Genomic DNA, 20181 nt, shown 5'->3' on the forward strand with positions numbered 1-20181 from the left:
AGAAAATTGGCTATGCATGATATATGATACTGTTATTTGGACATTGTTTGGAGCTCTTATGTATGTCTTATACTGTTATTTGTGATCCGTGTTGCACAAGTGTTTGGAAGTTATATAAAAATATTAGAATTTGAGAGTCCTTAGTGGTTGATACCTTTTAATGGCTAACTGAAAAGATGGCAACAAATTGCAAGCTTTCGAGACTACTCAGGTCTCTTCATCAGGCATAGTATAACACAAAATCTGAAGAGTCACATATTTATACAAAATAAGACACAGAAATAGTGCAATAGATAAAACAAGTGTGGTGAAGCAGAGCTATCATTATGGGAGAGGGATGAACAGTTGTGGCCGTAAATAGTGGAAGAGTTCATAGATAATGGAGTTCTTGTCCATGATTGTGATGCCCCCACATGGTCTGAGGAGCACATTCCTTAGTTAATATAGAAAGACATAAATCCATGTGACATACTCATTCCTGCATACTTATTCCTGAGTGTGTTAAAGGTTGTCATGAGTTTATATTCCGAGACTCCTGTCTCTCTGAGATTTGAAGTTACCTTTTAATACCAGTAATTACATGTCCATGGTGCTGTAATCAGGGATACCAAAATATTTGACAACACGTAGATCCATTTTTTTTCTTTTATTGTGTGGCAATTACAATTCATTCTTGTTCTAAGTTTTTGCCCTGTCTCCCCAACATACAGGGACATTTCTAAATCAACTAAGGAATGTGCGCCAATCACAATGTTAAGCATCAGATGGAGTGATGTAAAGCCATCACCATTGGACTCTGGAGGAGACCTGTTCTGTGCAGTGACAGATTGCACTTTTTTATCTGCATCTGATGGAGGAGTCTGTGTTTGGTAAATGACAGGAGAACAGGACCTGTGACATACACACTCCAAATTACTGCAGAAAGTCCAGAGTGGAAGATGTTGCATCTATAAAGGGTAAGGAACTCCAAATTAATGCCTATGGCTGAAGAATGGGGTGGAACCTAGGATGTCGTAGGTGTAATATGTAGTGTCGTAACACTTTTCTCCATATAGTGTACACAAGATTTTTTTTATCTCCCATACAGCCAATTTAGTCTCCTCCATTTATACTTAATGTCTAAATTCAAGACCTTAGTTATAGATATACATACTGGTAATCTCTCTTTGCTCTGCTTTGCTGTGACAATTTAGACATTGATTTGCCCACTTGGCTGCATTAGCCGCCGCTTCATCATCCCATTCCTTAAAGAAAATTACACAAATATAAACCATTAACCTCTGTGAAAAGAACCAACAAAAAATGCATATAATTTATGGTTTCTCACATTAGGACCATGCTTTGATGGCAAAGTCCAGCACAGTTTGCCACACAGCCCTTAAAGACCCCTTAAGTATGAGTGACCTGAAGACAAAAAAAAAATAAAATGAAGAATTCATAATGAGGCAAATTTTTAAAGATCCCTTTCCTTTAGGCTGTTATTAATTGTACCAAATATATCAAAGTATTGCACAATATTTGATAAGTTGGTGCCTCTTTTGTTAGAACCTTGCTCTTAGGTTTTTTCCTTTGCTGGTCACATGACCTTGTTGGCCTATTTAATCCTGCTCCGCCCTTCTGGCTTTGCTGGACTTCATTGTATAACTACTTTCTAGCTAGCCTGTGCTCTGTATCTAACTCTGTTAGTTTGCTTGGTCTACGGACCTCTTTGTTCTATATATTTTGTTTGTTCATCTGTCTGCTACTATTTCTGTTAGGAGGTGTCCCATTTTCCTCCCAGTCCTTAGTACTTGTAGGGATTCCTTCCCCATATCTATAGGTCTCCGTACAGACTAGCTTAGGACTTTAGCAGGTCTGATCGCAGGATCAGGTTCCCTGTTACATCGTAGGGATTAAGCTGAGTTCTATCGTAGGGACAGATCTCCTCTCTTTCCTTAGCTCTGGTAGCAGAACATAACATCTTTAGATATAAGACTTATCTATGTCTACCACTAATTTTTCACTTTTTTCGCCGTTGGTTTATTGGAGTGATTTTGCAACATTTTGGCTCAAATTCATGATTGCATTTCAGCCGACTTATTGTCTAGTTCTTCCTGTTTTCAGGCTGTTTTTGTTTTGCACCATATTCATCTTTAATTTGCGCCATTTACTAAATCTGTTTTTAATTTGCTCATCTGTATTTTTCTCTTTTCACCAATACAGCTATGCTTTTTTAACCCAGATGTTTGCAGCTAATTAATTACTTGCAATTTTTGAGCAAATGTGTTCAGGTCCACACACACGTGGAGTGTTCTTTATTTGTATGCTAAAAATTTTTCCACAAATGTTAGAGTTTTGTGTGACATTTTAATGCAATGCATTTCAAATGCAAGTCTGCATTCTTTATCAAAGTTTTGGGCTTTGATAAAGAATGCAGGATCGTGTTTGAAAAGCGTTGCTATTCTACTCATGGAATCCTTTTTTAACCAATAAATATTTTCGCACTTTATGGAAGCTAGAACATCCTTTTTCTTTTTACTATTGCAAGTGTTCCCTTGTGTTCCGTGCCTCCAGATGCCAAGGAGTGTGGGTGAGCTGGTTGTTTCTTTCTCTATCAAATTGAAGATAACGGACTTAGTGTAAAATGCTTTAAAAATGAAAATGGATCATAACTTTATCAATGTGTTTAAGCCTTTCCCTCCATAGTCAGTTTTCGTCTTTGCAAGGTTTTTTCACCCCTTCTTCCAAAAGCCATAACTTTTTTATTTTTCAGGATTGCCCAAAATAATTCTGTATTCACTGGTCATTCACCATAGAAAATTTGCAAAAACTTGAAGAATAAACAAAATGGAAAACCAATGAGATGAAGTAAAGTTTTACCATTTTCAGCATGTTGCTTGGCGGAGGCTTCACTTGCGATCTTAGGTCGTTGTGTCTGCTCACAATGTATTGTTTGATGTCTTCATTTTCACAAGAATATTTTTTATAGGTCTCATCCTGCAGAAGAAATTAGAAATGAGAGCAATATTCAAAATCAGCTTCATCTACCCATCAAGTTTTATTTTTGGCAAACTATGGTAAAGGATGGGTTCCTTTCTAGTTTTTCCGCAAAAGTATGACCGCTAGAGGTAAATGACAGCTACAGTATAGCTCTCACATGTCTAAGTACATAACTCCTTATAGGTTATATATAAAGATGAGCACGTTGATTCTAATTAAATATATATTCTATGAATTTAGCAAAAAATCAGATTCTAAGTAATTCAAATTTTTAGGGCTTTGAATTTCATAAATCTAGCAAAAAGGGTGGCAAACTGGCTGTTGTTTTGCTGAATTCTAAAGATAAGATAAGATAAGATAAGGGTAAAAAAACAATAAACAATTGCTCACCTCTCCACAGCCATCTCCATACTTGTGCCGCTACCCCCACTTTCTGCCTAAACCTCTGATTGCTCCTCTTTACCCTTCCTCTCAGTCAAGATCTTCTGGAATGAAGTCAATGACGTGAGTCTCATTTCCTGTGACAGTATGAGGGTTGGTCAACCCAGCATGGATGAGGAACCTTTTGGAGAACCGGGCAGTGGCAAAAAAGGTGTTGGAAAGACTGAGGAGAGGTGAGTATAAAAGATTTTTTTAACATTTTTCCTGGCAGATTCGATTAGCATCAAATTTAATTAATGCAAATTGAATCTTCTTCCCACCTTCCCCCCTGAATTGAGCGAATCTACCGGAAACAAATTTTGTGAGGTTTGCTCAATTTTAATTCTATAGATATTGTAACTTGAGGTCCCCAACTCACGATATTCTACTCAGACTTGATCACCAGGATTTTTAATAGTTTGCCCCACACCGATCAGTTGATCATGCAGCCGATCCTCCTGGTTTTTAGTGATTTTATTGATTCTTTTTCTATATATTATCATGTAATTAATAAAGTCTGATTTTTTTTCCAAAAAAAAAATTGGCGTAGTACTCCCCTCTTTTTGTATAGGATCTAATATTCATGGTTAGGAGTGCCATTAAAACTTTATGGTCATAAATATGAATTTGTGTTAATGTCTGTTTCATGAAGTTTCTTATTTTTTAATAAAATAAACCTAAAATCTACAAATCCTAATGCCCTAAAGCAACATGCTGGGAGACATAACAGACTCCTGTCAAATAGATATAAGTTAAGTTAAAGGGGCTAAGCTGCAGTACTAGACATAACCATGTAGACAAGAGTGGTGCAATATTGAGTTCTGCATTGAAGGGCATCAGAATGCACCATGACCCCTTATTTCCCATCATACATTGCCTCTTCTAACAACTTGCTTCAACGTGTGTCATGATGAGAACACTTTCCACCCTAATAACATATTATTCAATAGATAATTCAAAGATGGAAATGAAAACTGTTTTGAATATTTGAGTTGCCTGATGATATCTTGATAAAAATACATTTACCATGAATAATTACCTGACATATAGTTTGCTGAACTAATACCGTCAGACAAAGTAACAAGGAAGTCACCAAATTCATCTTAAGCTGAAAAAGATGAGAAAATCATAGATAAAACTAATAAAAAATGTTCCGTACAAAGAAGCAATCAAATAAAGTTTTTATCCTCTAACACATTCCAATCATCATATTATATAGCACTGTGCACTTACAATTGCTCATTGTGTCTTTCTACCCAGTTAATTCTTCTGTTTTCTCTGCTCTATGTAGAAACAGGAAGTCTCTTGTCCCTGCATTTATCATTTCCCTCTTCAATTCCTTACCCAGCTTCTCCCTCCTTCCCTTGCCATGAACTTTTGCAGTGACTCATGACTCATACAAGGAAAATTGACCTCCCATTTCTACATAGAGCTTAGAAGGATTTTGCTAGTCAGTTTTAATCATGTGATGTCTTAGACCTAATGGAAAAAAATGATTTAACTGGGTAGAAAGGCAAAATGAACACTTGTAGGAACACAGTGGTTTATAATATGTTGATTTAAATATATTAAGAGGCTAAAAACATTGATGGGAGGAATGCTTCTTTAATATGCTGCTGTTTACAGATCTGACTGTCTTGCATTATTTTAAATTTTTTATTTTAACACCCTCTTTTGTGCTTGTCTTTATATGTTGTTAAACCCAGTTCTACTGATTAACCACCCAAGCTAGAAATATAATAAAATAGAGGCATAATAAAATCTATCATCAGCTGCTTGTTATCACTTTCACAATAGCGATACAGTTCAGAGAGAAAACCAAAATGGAAGAGGTCAAACGGCAAAAAATGATCATTGATTTTTCTTCAAAAACTGTATACCTGTAAATCCAATATTAAAGTGAATCTCCACTTTGAACAAACCTGGACACCAAAAGGAAAATTAAGGGGTACATAATTCTCAATAATATTAATAGGGGGTGTGTAGATTATAAACTAAATGAATTCACTTAAAGTTTTACAAAAATAATTGAGATCATTAGAATAATTTTTTTTTGTGATTTGTTTTTGCTCGAAACCATAAAAATGGTGGTCAATCTGGCATGGACTCGCTGGATTTGTTTTAGGACTGAGAAAAGGAAAAACAAAATAAAAAAAATATATATATAGATATATATACTGTATATATATATATATATATATATATATATATATATATATATTATATATATATATATATATATATATATATATATATATATATATATATATATACAGTACAGACCAAAAGTTTGGACACACCTTCTCATTTAAAGATTTTTCTGTATTTTAATGACTATGAAAATTGTACATTCACACTGAAGGCATCAAAACTATGAATTAACACAGGTGGAATTATATACTTAACAAAAATGTGTGAAACAACTGAAAATATGTCTTATATTCTAGGTTCTTCAAAGTAGCCACCTTTTGCTTTGATGACTGCTTTGCACACTCTTGGCATTCTCTTGATGAGCTTCAAGAGGTAGTCACCGGAAATGGTTTTCACTTCACAGGTGTGCCCTGTCAGTTTTAATAATTGGGATTTCTTGCCTTATAAATGGAGTTGGGACCATCAGTTGTGTTGTGCAGAAGCCTGGTGGATACACAGCTGATAGTCCTACTGAATAGACTGTTAGAATTTGTATTATGGCAAGAAAAAAGCAGCTAAGTAAAGAAAAACGAGTGGCCATCATTACATTAAGAAATGAAGGTCAGTCAGTCTGAAAAATTGGGAAAACTTTGAAAGTGTCCCCAAGTACAGTTGCAAAAACCATCAAGCGCTACAAAGAAAATGGCTCACATGAGGACCGCCCCAGGAAAGGAAGACCAAGAGTCACCTCTGCTTCTGAGGATAAGTTTATCTGAGTCACCAGCCTCAGAAATCGCAGGTTAACAGCAGCTCAGATTAGAGACCAGGTCAATGCCACACAGAGTTCTAGCAGCAGACACATCTCTTCAACAACTGTTAAGAGGAGACTTTGTGCAGCAGGCCTTCATGGTAAAATAGCTGCTAGAAAACCACTGCTAAGAACAGGCAACAAGCAGAAGAGACTTGTTTGGGCTAAAGAACACAAGGAATGGACATTAGACCAGTGGAAATCTGTGCTTTGGTCTGATGAGTCCGAATTTGAGATCTTTGGTTCCAACCACCGTGTCTTTCTGCGACGCAGAAAAGGTGAACGGATGGACTCTACATGCCTGGTTCCCACCGTGAAGCATGGAGGAGGAGGTGTGATGGTGTGGGGTGCTTTGCTGGTGACACTGTTGGGGATTTATTCATAATTGAAGGCATACTGAACCAGCATGACTACCACAGCATCTTGCAGCGGCATGCTATTACATCCGGTTTGCATTTAGTTGGACCATCATTTATTTTTCAACAGGACAATGACCCCAAACACACCTCCAGGCTGTGTAAGGGCTATTTGACCAAGAAGGAGAGTGATGGGGTGCTACGCCAGATGACCTGGCCTCCACAGTCACCAGACCTGAACACAATCGAGATGGTTTGGGGTGAGCTGGACAGCAGAGTGAAGGCAAAAGGGCCAACAAGTGCTAAGCATCTCTGGGAACTCCGTCAAGATTGTTGGAAGACCATTTCCGGTGACTACTTCTTGAAGCTCATCAAGAGAATGCCAGGAGTGTGCAAAGCAGTCATCAAAGCAAAAGATGGCTACTTTGAAGAACCTAGAATATAAGACATATTTTCAGTTGTTTCACACTTTTTTGTTAAGTATATAATTCCACATGTGTTAATTCATAGTTTTGATGCCTTCAGTGTGAATGTACAATTTTCATAGTCATGAAAATACAGAAAAATCTTTAAATGAGAAGGTGTGTCCAAACTTTTGGTCTGTACTGTATATATATACACAGTGGGGAAAATAGGTATTTGATCTCTTGCTGTTTTTGTAAGTTTGCCTGACAAAGACATAAACAGTCTATAATTTTAAGGGTAGGTTAATTTTAACTTTGAGAGATAGAATATCAAAAAAAAAAAAACAAGAAAATCACATTGTATAAATTAGATAAATGTATTTGCATTTTGCAGTGAGAAATAAGTATTTGATCCCTCGGGTAAACAACACTTAATACTTGGTGGCAAAACCCTTGTTGGCAAGCACAGCAATCAGACGTTTTTTGTAGTTGATGATGAGGGTTGCGCACATGTCAGGAGGAATTTTGGTCCACTCCTCTTTGCGGATCATCTGTAAATCATTAAGATTTTGAGGCTGTCGCTTGGCAACTCGGAGCTTCAACTCCTTCCATAAGTTTTCTATGGGATTAAGATCTGGAGACTGGCTAGGCCACTCCATGACCTTACTGTGTTTCTTTTTGAGCCACTCCTTTGTTTCCTTGGCTGTATGTTTTTGGTCATTGTCTTGCTGAAAGACCCAGCCACGACCCATTTTTAATGTCCTGGCGGAGAGAAGGAGATTGTCACTCAGGATTATATGGTACATGGCTCCATCCATTCTCCCATTGATGCGGTGAAGTAGTCCTGTGCCCTTAGCAGAGAAAAACCCCCAAAACATAATGTTTCCACTTCCATGCTTGACAGTAGGGACGGTGTTCTTTGGGTCATATGCAGCATTTCTCTTCCTCCAAACCACGCAAGTTGAGTTAATGCCAAAGAGCTCAATTTTTGTCTCATCTGACCACAACACCTTCTCCCAATAACTCACAGAATCATCCAGGTGTTCATTGGCAAACTTCAGACGGGCCCCGTACATGTGCCTTCTTGAGCAGGGGGACCTTGTGGGCACTGCAGGATTTTAAACCTTTAAGGCGTAATGTGTTTCCAATGGTTTTCTTGGTGACTGTGGTCCCAGCTGCCTTGAGTTCCTTAACAAGATCCTCCATGTAGTTTTGGGCTGATCTCTCACCTTCATAATGATCAAGGATACCCCACAAGGTGAGATTTTGCATGGTGCCCCACATCGATGTCGATTCACAGTCATTTTATATTTCTTCCATTTTCTTACTATTGCACCAACAGTTGTCTCCCTCTTACCCAGCATCTTACTTATGGTTTTGTAGCCAATTCCACCTTTGTGCAGGTCTAAGATCTTGTCCCTGACATCCTTAGAAAGCTCTTTGGTCTTGCCCATGTTGTAGAAGTTAGAGTCTGACTGATTAATTGAGTCTGTGGACAGGAGTCTTTTATAGAGGTGACTATGTAAGACAGCTGTCTTTAATGCAGGTAAAGAGTTGATTAGAAGCTTCTAACTGGTCTGTAGGAGCCAGAACTCATAATGGTTTGTAGAGGATGAAATACTTATTTCTCACTGCAGAATGCAAATAAATGTATCTAATTTATACAATGTGATTTTCTTGATTTTTTTTTTGGTATTCTATCTTTCAATGTTAAAATTAACCTACCCTTAAAATTATAGACTGTTCATGTCTTTGTCAGTGGGCAAACTTTCTTATGTCCCTCACTGCATATAATATTTAGCTCTTAAGGGCAGTCGGCCTCCACTGTCGGACATCACAGGAACAAGGTAACAGAGTAAAACTGTTATAAATATCTCCACTCTGGCAAAGAGATGAACATCCTGAGCAGTGAAGACCACCCTCCACAATACTAGCTCAAATTTTAATAATATGGATTATGAAAGTGCATTTCCAAAACTAATCTCCGGAGATAGGAATGCCCTTGTACTCCTCACTTATTAAATGGTCTGGAACAACCAGTTCTAGACTTCCATCTTTCAAAGGCTCTAATAGCAGTCAACAGGGGTGTAGACAGTAGGGGTTAAGAGGCAACAGTTTCATGTCGGTCCTACCTTTGCCACATAAGAAGACATGAATGTTATAAATGGCACGTCGTAGGTCTTGGCCCTTATACAGTTTTTGTATTTGGGCTCAGCAGAATAAAAACTGCTTACCCTCTTTGGTGTGTAACTCCTTGTCTAAGGGTTATAACTGTCAATGTAAGGGTATGTGCACACAATGTCGTCGTCAGGTAGATATGCTAAACGTTAAAAAAAAAAGGAGCATATGAGGTATCATGTCAAAATGACTTGTGTGCAAAGCTGTTAAAAGGCAATATGATTCTTCACATCAATACGATTATGCAGATGCCAAATACCAAACATGTATAGGTATTTTTTTTATTTCAGTGGTGAAAAAAAATTGACAATTTATAAAAAAAATAATTTGCCCCAATAGATGACATTTTTACTAATACTATTTTGGGGTAGATACAATGTTTTGATCACCTTTTTTGCATTTATTGTAATGTTGTGACTTACAAAAAAACCTTTCTTCTGGTGTTTAGACTTTTTTTTTTGTTATATCGTTTACCCATTAGTTTAACTTATTATATATTTTGATAGATTGGACTTTTACAAATGCAAACATACCAAATATGTTTTTTTCACTATTTTACTTTCAATAGAGAAAAGGGGTGGGGTAACTTGAACTTTTTTTGTATTGCATTTTTTTTTCATAATTTTAAAAACTTTTTTTTCTTTTTTTACTGCATTTAATAGTCTCCTTAGGGGACTTGAAACTGCAATCCTCTAATTGTTTGTGCTATACATAGCACTGTGTCATCTATGGACATCACCATCTTCTATGAATGCCAGCTACGGGCTGGCTTTCACAGGAGGATCTACATGACAAGTATGGACTTCTTCAGGAGAACCCAAACTATCTGTTAGGGTAACCTATCAGCGGCCCGCGTTCACGTCACAGGCGCACCGATGGACCTGTGGAATGATGCGCCCCCCTGTCGGCGCCTGTTAGATCCCAATGTCAGAGACTGACAATGGCATTTAACATGCTAACAACCACAGGTTCTGTTCCGCCCCAACTGCAGCTGTTAGAAGCAGAAGGTGGCTGAATAATTCGGCCATCATCTGCCAGGAAAAATGCGGTCTGGCTTGCGAGCCCACTTCAAAATTAGGAAAACGACATATGACTGTAACTGTATGTCTAATGTTCGAAAGGGGTTAAAGGCTTTTGTGACTCACATAGCTTTTGTGGGCTTCATACGAACATGTATAAAAAAAGACAAAGGAAAATAAATAAAAAATAAATTTAGTAAAAAAAAATAATAATAATATTAAGAATCCACTATCACTCCAAAAAATAACTAGACTCTCTGAATTTTTTTTAGACACTTTGACTTAATAATACTGAAACTCAAAAAATATATATAGAGATAGTGTAAAGCTTTATCTGTCAAAGAGCTACAAAATTAGTCAAAAATAAATAAATAAAAAGAAGTAAATTAATTAAAAAATAAAAGACATAAATGAAATAAGAAATAAAATATAGCCCTTAAACCTGTGAGTAGTAACAACAGACAACTTGTGGTTTTAGATCAAGTTCAAAAATACCCCAGTCCTTACGAAGAAAAACAAATTAGAACATTAATTAGTAAGAAGCTGGATAATTACTAAACCATAGTAATAATTATACTGTGAAATTATTATTGGATTCCATGTTAAAAATAAGTTCTCGCTGATTGTCACTTTCTTTTCTTTTCTGTAAATCTGGTATATTTTCCTGCACAGGATTTGCCCCAGAAAAAAAAATATAACTCTTTGTTTCAATATTTGTCTCTCGGATTAGAAATATGATACACACATAATCCCCTGATTAACCTCCAAAAACCTTTTAAGCCAAGCGTTGATCTTCTCCAATAGTCAACGACACGCTCTGATTACCTGCTGACGGCCATGACATTTAGGCTCAAATTACTTGCCAGATTCTGCTATACAGGTAAAGACTAGGCATGGGAAGATCGATACAGTGGCATGTAAAAGTTTGGGCACCCCTGTAAAAATTACTGTTAGTGTGAACAGTTAAGAAAGTTGAAGATGAAATGATCTCTAAAAGGCCTGAAGTTAAAAATGACACATTACCTTTGTATTTTAGGTAAAAAATAAATATATACTGTATTTTTTCATTTTAAAAAATTACAAAAAGGGAAATGGGCCGATGCAAAAGTTTTGCCACCCTTGGAGATTTGTGTGCTCAGATAACTTTGACCAAGATTTCAGACCTTAATTAGCCTGTTAGGGTTATGGCTCAATCACTATCATTGTTAGGAAAGGCCAGGTGATGTAAAATTTTCAGTTTTATAAAAACCCAGCCTCCTCTAACCTTGTGCCAAAAAACTGCAGCCATGGGTTGTTCTAAGCGGCTGCTTACCACTCTGAAAATGAAAATGGTGGAGGCCCACAAAGCAGGAGAAAGCTATAAGAAGATAGCAAAGTGTTTTCAAGTTGCCCTTTCCTCAGTTTGAAATGTAATTAAGAAACTACAGTAAACAGGAACAGTGGAGGTCAAGATAGGGAAGACCAAGCAAGATTTTAGTGAGAGCTGCTCTTAGGATTGCTAGAGAGGCAAATCAGAACCCTGCTTAACTGCAAAATGAAAAAAAAATGGAAATATATATTTTTTTGGCTAAAATACAAAGGAAATGTGTCATCTTTAACTTTAAGTTTTTTAGATTTAATTTCATCTTTAACGTGCTTAACTTTTCACAATAACGGTAATTTTGACCAGGGGTGACAAAACTTTTTCATGCCACTGTAGATATGTCGTTAATATAATTTATGTGTGTTGTGTGCATGGGCAAGATCAGCCATCACGGAAACTTGCAGCCCTCATTTTTCTAGGCCATTAGCAAGGGAGGCAATGACAGAACCAAAGGAGAGAAGACCTATGGGTGGCTGAAGAGGTGGTAAGAGAGAAAGCAGCAACAGGGTGTATGTGCAGGGTTGAGAAGATGTGATTATAGGAGGTTATTCTTAACACCTTCCTGCTAGATTCCATTCACACATAATTTATTGATGGGAATCAAATGCCAACCCCACCCGTGAACTCAGCGAATCTTCCAGCATTGAATTTCAGGAGATTAGCTCAACTTTATTTACTATGTAAATGTGATACCATATATGTTACTATAGGCTCAATTGTAGAAAAAAAAAGGTTTAAATTATTACAGATGGTGACTTTAACAATGAATTTTGGCAGAAAGGTTTATTATGTTTTTTTTTTACTTTAAATAAAGTATCTTCACATATGTATGTATAAATATGATATATATATATATATATATATATATATATATACATATACATATATATACAGTGCTGGCCAAAAGAATTGGCACCCCTGCAATTCTGTCAGATAATACTCAGTTTCTTCCTGAAAATGATTGCAATCACAAATTCTTTGGTATTATTCTCTTCATTTAATTTGTCTTCAATGAAAAAAAACACAAAAAGAATTGTCCTAAAGCCAAATTGGATATAATTCCACACCAAACCTAAAAAAGGGGGTGGACAAAAGTATTGGCACCCTTTGAAAAATCATGTGATGCTTCTCTAATTTGTGTAATTAACAGCACCTGTAACTTACCTGTGGCACCTAACAGGTGTTGACAATAACTGAATGACACTTGCAGCCAGTTAACATGGATAAAAGTTGACTCAACCTCTGTCCTGCGTTCTTGTGTGTACCACATTGAGCATGGAGAAAAGAAAGAAGACCAAAGAACTGTCTACGGACTTGAGAAACCAAATTGTGAGGAAGCATGAGCAATCTCAAGGCTACAAGTCCATCTCCAAAGACCTGAATGTTCCTGTGTCTTCCGTGCGCAGTGTCATCAAGAAGTTTAAAGCCCATGGCACTGTGGCTAACCTCCCTAGATGTGGACGGAAAAGAAAAATTGACGAGAGATTTCAACGCAAGATTGTGCGGATGGTGGATAAAGAACCTCGCCTAACATCCAAACAAGTTCAAGCTGCCCTGCAGTCCGAGGGTACAACAGTGTCAACCCGTACTATCCGTCGACGTCTGAATGAAAAGGGACTGTATGGTAGGATACCCAGGAAGACCCCACTTCTTACCCCGAGACATAAAAAAGCCAGGCTGGAGTTTGCCAAAACTTACCTGAGACAGCCTAAAACGTTTTGGAAGAATGTTCTCTGGTCAGATGAGATAAAAGTAGAGCTTTTTTGGAAACAGCATCAACATAGAGTGTACAGGAAAAAAAAAGAGGCATTCAAAGAAAAGAACACGGTCCCTACAGTCAAACATGGTGGAGGTTCCCTGATGTTTTGGGGTTGCTTTGCTGCCTCTGGCACTGGACTGCTTGATCGTGTGCATGGCATTATGAAGTCTGAAGACTACCAACAAATTTTGCAGCATAATGTAGGGCCCAGTGTGAGAAAGCTGGGTCTCCCTCAGAGGTCATGGGTCTTCCAGCAGGACAATGACCCAAAACACAGTTTCAAAAGCACTATAAAATGGTTTGAGAGAATGCACTGGAGACTTCTAAGGTGGCCAGCAATGAGTCCAGACCTGAATCCCATAGAACACCTGTGGAGAGATCTCAAAATGGCAGTTTGGAGAAGGCACCCTTGAAATATCAGGGACCTGGAGCAGTTTGCCAAAGAAGAATGGTCTACAATTCCAGCAGAGCATTGTAAGCAACTCATTGAGGTTACTGGAAGCGGTTGTTCGCAGATATTTTGGCTAAAGGTTGTGCAACCAAGTATTAGGCTGAGGGTGCCAATACTTTTGTCCGGCCCTTTTTTGGAGTTTTGTGTGAAATGATCAATGATTTGATTTTTGCTTCATTCTCTTTTGTGTTTTTTCCTTGCAAGCAAATTAAATGAAGAGAATAATACCAAAGAATTTGTGATTGTAATCACTTTCAGGAAGAAACTGAGTATTATCTGACAGAATTGCAGGGGTGCCAATACTTTTGGCCAGCACTGTATATATATATATATATATATATATATATATATATATATATATATACATGAGCAGATCTTCTGCAATTTGAATTCACTGACTTCATTGAATATTCCCAAAAAATGTGATTTGTAGTGAATAAATTTGTGTGAATCTGAATACGGTGAAAGCTTGTAATTGCTCGGAAAATACACTTGAGGGGAGAGAGAGATGGCCCTGTTGACCATAAGAGCTCACACTCTACAGGAGAAAGAGGACCCAGCTGACCATAAGAGCTTACACTATACAGGATATATAAAGAGGACCCTACTGATCATAAGAGCTTACACTCTACAAAAGAGATAGAGAGGACCCTGATGTCTATAAGAGCTTGCATTCTACAGGATAGAGAGAGAAGACTCCTCTGACCATAAGAGCTTTCACTCTACAGGAGGGAGAGATTTACCCAGTGACTCTGGACATGGAAAATAACTTCTCCACTGGGAACCGCTGATCTGTGATGACCCAGGTACTGACCACCACTGTACAAGGTATGATAATCGGCTAGATGTTATAGTGGTAGGGCACAATGGGGAGGCCAACACAGTAAAGCAATTAGACTTTAGCCCACTCTCCGATATTTTATCAGTGTGGGAAATGGTGCAGAAAAATATATTTTTGTGAACCTCAAATCTAATCTCAAAATATTCTAATATTCACATGAAACCACGAATTGTAATAAATTCGACCCACACTCGATTCTCCATATAATCAACTCATTATATGTATATATACAGTATATATTAAATATATATATATATATATATATATATATATATATACACACTATAATATACTAAATTATTATTATTATTATTATTTTATCTTCTTAAACTTTAGTGGAGATTTTTAGGGCATATTCCTATTTTCAGGTTAAATCTCAGCCAAGATTTCTTTACAAATAAAAAAGAGAAACAGGCTCTTAAAATGTTCATTTCAACTACTTAACAACCTATGGCGTACATATTCATCATAGCTCGCTAAGCAAAGTATAAAGCCGGTTCAGGAGCTGATTTTGTTTCATACCAAGTAGATGTTGACTGTGTTACATAGTCGGCATCTGTCTGTAACTATAGCGCACTCTGATCGCTGCCATTTAACTATTTAAGTGGCACTGTCAATTTCTGACTGCATGACGTGATCATTATGAACGAATGTGTTCTCATGTCACCCTGTGCCTGCTGAAGGCCCCCATAACTGCCATGCTAGTTCTCCTGTGACACAAGTTGGGATTTATGGGAGAACTACGATTTTGTCTTGGCTTATACTGCAATATTTTGGCAGTAAAAGTGATCAAAGGTGAAAGTCCCCTAAAGGGACTAAAAAATAGGATAACAATAAAAAAATATAAAGAAATTAAAGAAAATCATACAAAGCTTTGAGCAGTCTTCTTTTCTACCCCTTCAAAAATAGAGAAATTAAAAAAATATAAAACAAATTAGACATATTTGATATAATCATGTGCAAAAAAGTGCTATATAGCAAAATATAGAATTATTTAAACCATATGTTAAAAGTCAAAAAGAAGAAAAAAAATCCAAACTCCAGAATTTTAAATTTTTGGTCAACGCACTTCTGCAATAAAAAGTTATCAAAATATCATATGTACCCCAAAATATTATCAATAAAATTATAGCTTAGGGCAAAAACAAACAAGCTCTAACACAGCTCCATCGATGGAAGTAAAAAAGCTAGGGGTGTCAGAAAATGGCGACACAAATTTTTAAATTATTTTACCAATTTCAGAATTTTTTCTTCAGCATTTACATAATTGTAATGACCAGAATATTTTTGCTTAACAATGAATGTCACAAACTCAAAACCCAGAATTGCTTTTTTTCACAATTTGATTTAAAGGGAACCTGACAGCTGCTACATGCTTGCCAATCCATTGGCAGCATGTATCAGACACTAGCTGTATGATCTCAGGTATGTTTAACTCTGGAACGTCGCAGATTTAAGAAAAAAAAACAGTTTATTTGTCTCTAGGGAAAAAGCCGTAGAGGAGACTGGTCAGACAGGTGGGTCCCTTCCTGCTTCTTCCCACCCGCTTCTCTTGAGTGATAGGTCTCTCCCTGTACATTCACACAGTGTGAGACATATCCTTCCAGGGCAGTAGGTGGAGTGAAGCCATGAGGAACCCATCTGCCTTTATAGTCTCCAATACAGCTTGATTTCTGGCAGCTATTAAACAATGTTTTTCTATAAATTTTAGAGTTGAACGTACATGGCCAAATTCATACAGCCACAGTCTGATGCATGCTTCCCGTGGATAGTGCAGCATGCCTCAGCTGTCAGGTTTTCTTTAACTGTTTGTTTATTATGCCATTTGTAACAAACATTCTATCAACACAAATGCATTTATTAAAGTAATAAATGTGCTAAAAAACTAAGTTAAAGAAGTAAATAAATAAGTAAAGATAAATGTATTCTGTTGCAACATTTCCTATACAGTTTACTCCTAAGTTCCTTTTCTTATTTACAGATTCTTAAACAGCTTAAAATAATAAAAAAATAAGTAAAATGCACAACGGGTAAGTTCACTATTGACATCATTATAACGAAGATGTCTTATGTGGCACAAGGACTTTTGGGTTTCCTCAGGTACCAAATTCTGGGTGCAAGACCTATATTTTCACGTCCTATAGCTATCACCCTCATGGTCATAAGCTTAAAATGAAATATTTAATGTCTACAGTAACATAACAATAGAGTAACATAATGAACATTATCAAAATGGTTTACATCTCTGAGTTTAAAATAGATGACAAAAATCTGTACAAGTTAGAATACAGCTCTATACAATCAAGACCTGAAGTTCTTCAAAACAAATAGTAAAAAGCATAAAAAAAGTAAAACAATTAAATAAAAGTGAAACAATTAAAGTAATTCAATTAAATAAAAAAAAAAACTGTAAAAATTCACCTGAGTATTAATAAAACCAACAAATATTTACATTTGGACATTTTCTTTTATAAACTTACCGAAAGGACTAAAGAAAACAATTACAATTTTTGATGACTTATTTGAGAGTCAAGAAACTTTTTCACCAAAAATGATAGAAAGATTATTAAAAAAAAAGCCATGGTAAAGGTTTTTTTTTAGGTTGACATTTTTTCAGGCTAATCATAAATTTTTCTTCCATTATATAAATGATATATTAACTTGTAAACCAGTTTACCATACCTGTGGTTGTAGTTCACCTTCTATTGTTGAAGGTCAAACAAGAGACTCATGTTAGCAAAATGGTTTATATATCATATTGAGGTACCGTGACCTTAAACTCAATGAACCCGTTGACACCAATGAATGATTTACTACAAGGGCAGAAAAAAATGTTTTTGCAAGTGTTAACACATGGGATTAGCCGTAAATCACTCATGAAACACAAATAAAATTGTATAATCTATTTGTGGACAAAAACTTTCCGCCTGTATTTGTAGGCATAAGGCTTGTCGAGAAATGGACAGATAAAGATTTTGTCAAAGCTTAACATGTGTGTGTTTTGTATTATAATTACTACTGTTACTATTATATCTTTTTCTGCTCACAAAGCTGATAACATAAACCCTAAGGGACCAATTCATCAAAGTGGTAGATTTCTACTGTATCAAACTCTGAAAATTTGCTACATTTTTGCACGATATGAAGAGCACAGATAGAACACGTACATGAAAAATGAACATGTGAATGAGACCTGTAAGAGTGCTTTTTTCAATAAATTTGGATGATTTGACACCAGTGAATTTCATTTAAAGGAAACCTGACAGCTACTACATGCAGTTCGACCCATGGCCAACATACTGTATATCAAACACTTGCTGCATGATTTCAGCCATGTAAGTTTAACCCTAATCGGGTTAGGGTCTATTTGACCCGAAAGAAAAGTTTGTGAAGCTGCAGATTATTTATTATGAGGATCGGCAAATTGTGGTTACGCAAGTGTGTTTATGGACAGGTGTTGCTATGAGTGTTTTTTTTTTCCTTTAAACTCTTTCTGTATAAAATAATATTTGCTACCCATGTACTGTTCTAGTCAATATGACCCAATAGTGTTTTATACAGATCTCCTGCCATATTTTCAGTCACATAAATGATTTATAGTATCATTGTGGATTATCTAATGCATCTACTATTGTTTATCCATATTTCCAGTTCCTACAGGTCCATGTGCTCTATACCTTTGCAAGTTACTGTAGATGGATGGGCTGTGAGTACAGGTTTGTGCAGGTCTGCTTTTCTGTAGTATATAAGCTACACTGGTTAGTGGTTGTTGCATTTTATTATTATTATTATTGCTTACTAATACTGTATAGTGCTATTTTATTCCACAGGGCTGATTTAACCCCATGAAAGCCATGTGTCGATTATTTGGATGATTGGATAAAAATGTGGCGAAGACGTCCATTGAGTGAAGCTGAATTGTAGAGGTTTGCCAATGTCTCAGATTCCGAAAAAGATATCCAACTAAGAGAAAGTGTCCGAAGATGATGGTCATATAAGTGACTGGGAGAGTGATTACGAGAATTCTGGTTCTGAAGTTAAATCTGATGATGATACCAAGACAACTAGTCCGATTCAAGCAATTCATTCTAAAAACAAATATGTAATTGGCAACTTACAGCCTTCTGCCCAGGCAGGAAAGTTGTCCTCTGCTAACTTCAGATACTTTTCTGATAACTAGCCTATATTAGAACATTTTGGACTTACTGGAGAGAGATTCTTCCAAAATTATACAATACTGGTGAAAATGTCACTGTGGATGAACAACTTGTGCATTCTGAGGAAGGTGCTCTTCAAACAATATATACTGAGTAAACCAGCAAAGTACGCATCAAGATTTGGACACTTTGTGACAACAGCATTTCATATGCTCCAAACGCTCAGGTATACACAGGAAAAAGTCCTGGTGAAAAACCTGAAAATAATCAGTGAATACGAGTCATTTCAGATTTGACGTTTGACTAAGAGGACAAAATGTGACATGTGACAACTTTTTTACATCGCACCAACTGGGGCAGCTGTCGCTAAAACGAAAACTTACAATGATGGGCACTGTAAAAAAATGCAAGCCTGAACTGCTGCAAGGTATGATTGGTATTTTTCAGCACAGACAAAGATACTGGATGAGAAGATGGATGGAGCAATCCAGGGCAATCCTGGAACAAAACCTGAGAGGCTGCAAAAGACTTGAGACTGGGACATAGGTTCACCTTCCAGCTGAACACCAACCCTAAACATCCAGCCATAGCTACAATGGATGGTTTAGATCAAAACATATTCATATGTGTGAATGGCCAAGTCACAATCCAGAACTCGATTCAATTGAGAATCTGTGACAAGACTTGAAATTTCCTGTCCACAGATGCCTCCATCCAATCTTACTGAGCTAGTGCTAGTTTGCAGAGAAGAAAGAGCAAAAAGTTCAGCATCTAGGTAAGTTAAGCTATTAAAGGCATACCCCAAAAGACATGCAGCAGTGAATGCAGGGAGAGGTGGTTCAACAAAGTGTTTGCTTTGGGAGGGCTGAATACAAATACACATCACAATTTTCAGACTTATATTTTTAAAATAATTATAAAATCATATATCATTTACACTTCACAAATACTTGCTACTTAGTGTTGATTTATCACATAAAATCCCCATGAAATTAATTTAAATTTGTGAGTGTAAAATGAAAATATATGGAAAAGTTCATGAGGTATGAATACTTTTTCATGGCACTGTATCAGCTGTCAGGTTCCCTTTAAAAATGTTGTATGAAACTCCAGTCTCAGTAAACACCCCTCTATGTAGCTAATCTAGGACTTGACTGTAAAGAATTATCTATTTTTTCTACTTAAGAATTATTTTGAGGTACATGTTAGATGACTTGCAAATGATACAACATCGGTAGCAACAAGCGTAGACGGAATGAAGGACTTATTACAGAGTGTCAAGAAGGAAAGTTCGAACATGGCACTGCTACTCAACA

At 36.6% G+C, this 20181-nt stretch overlaps 1 protein-coding gene across 2 annotated transcripts in view; it reads right to left on the reverse strand.

Annotated features, from left to right (window-relative positions):
* Positions 1 to 17477, reverse strand: part of LOC141258853 (serotriflin-like) — a 30796-nt gene extending 13319 nt beyond the window's left edge. The window contains exons 1-5 of one of the 2 annotated variants that reach the window (XM_073674035.1): positions 17391 to 17419; positions 9332 to 9417; positions 4439 to 4507; positions 2860 to 2976; positions 1154 to 1244 (exon numbers count right to left, since the gene is read on the reverse strand). In XM_073674035.1, coding sequence (XP_073530136.1) covers positions 1154 to 1244; positions 2860 to 2976; positions 4439 to 4501 — 271 coding nt within the window. In that variant the 5' untranslated portion in view covers positions 4502 to 4507; positions 9332 to 9417; positions 17391 to 17419. Of the gene's footprint in view, positions 1 to 1153; positions 1245 to 2859; positions 2977 to 4438; positions 4508 to 9331; positions 9418 to 17390 lie in introns of both variants that reach the window. The other variant, XM_073674034.1, reaches the window with a different exon arrangement.
* Between the last annotated feature and the right edge of the window lie 2704 nt (positions 17478 to 20181).

Source organism: Phyllobates terribilis, unplaced genomic scaffold (genome assembly GCF_046119375.1).
Source record: "Phyllobates terribilis strain yellow unplaced genomic scaffold, ASM4611937v1 Scaffold_3__8_contigs__length_932513732, whole genome shotgun sequence".
In the NCBI taxonomy this organism is placed as follows: Eukaryota; Metazoa; Chordata; class Amphibia; order Anura; family Dendrobatidae; genus Phyllobates; species Phyllobates terribilis.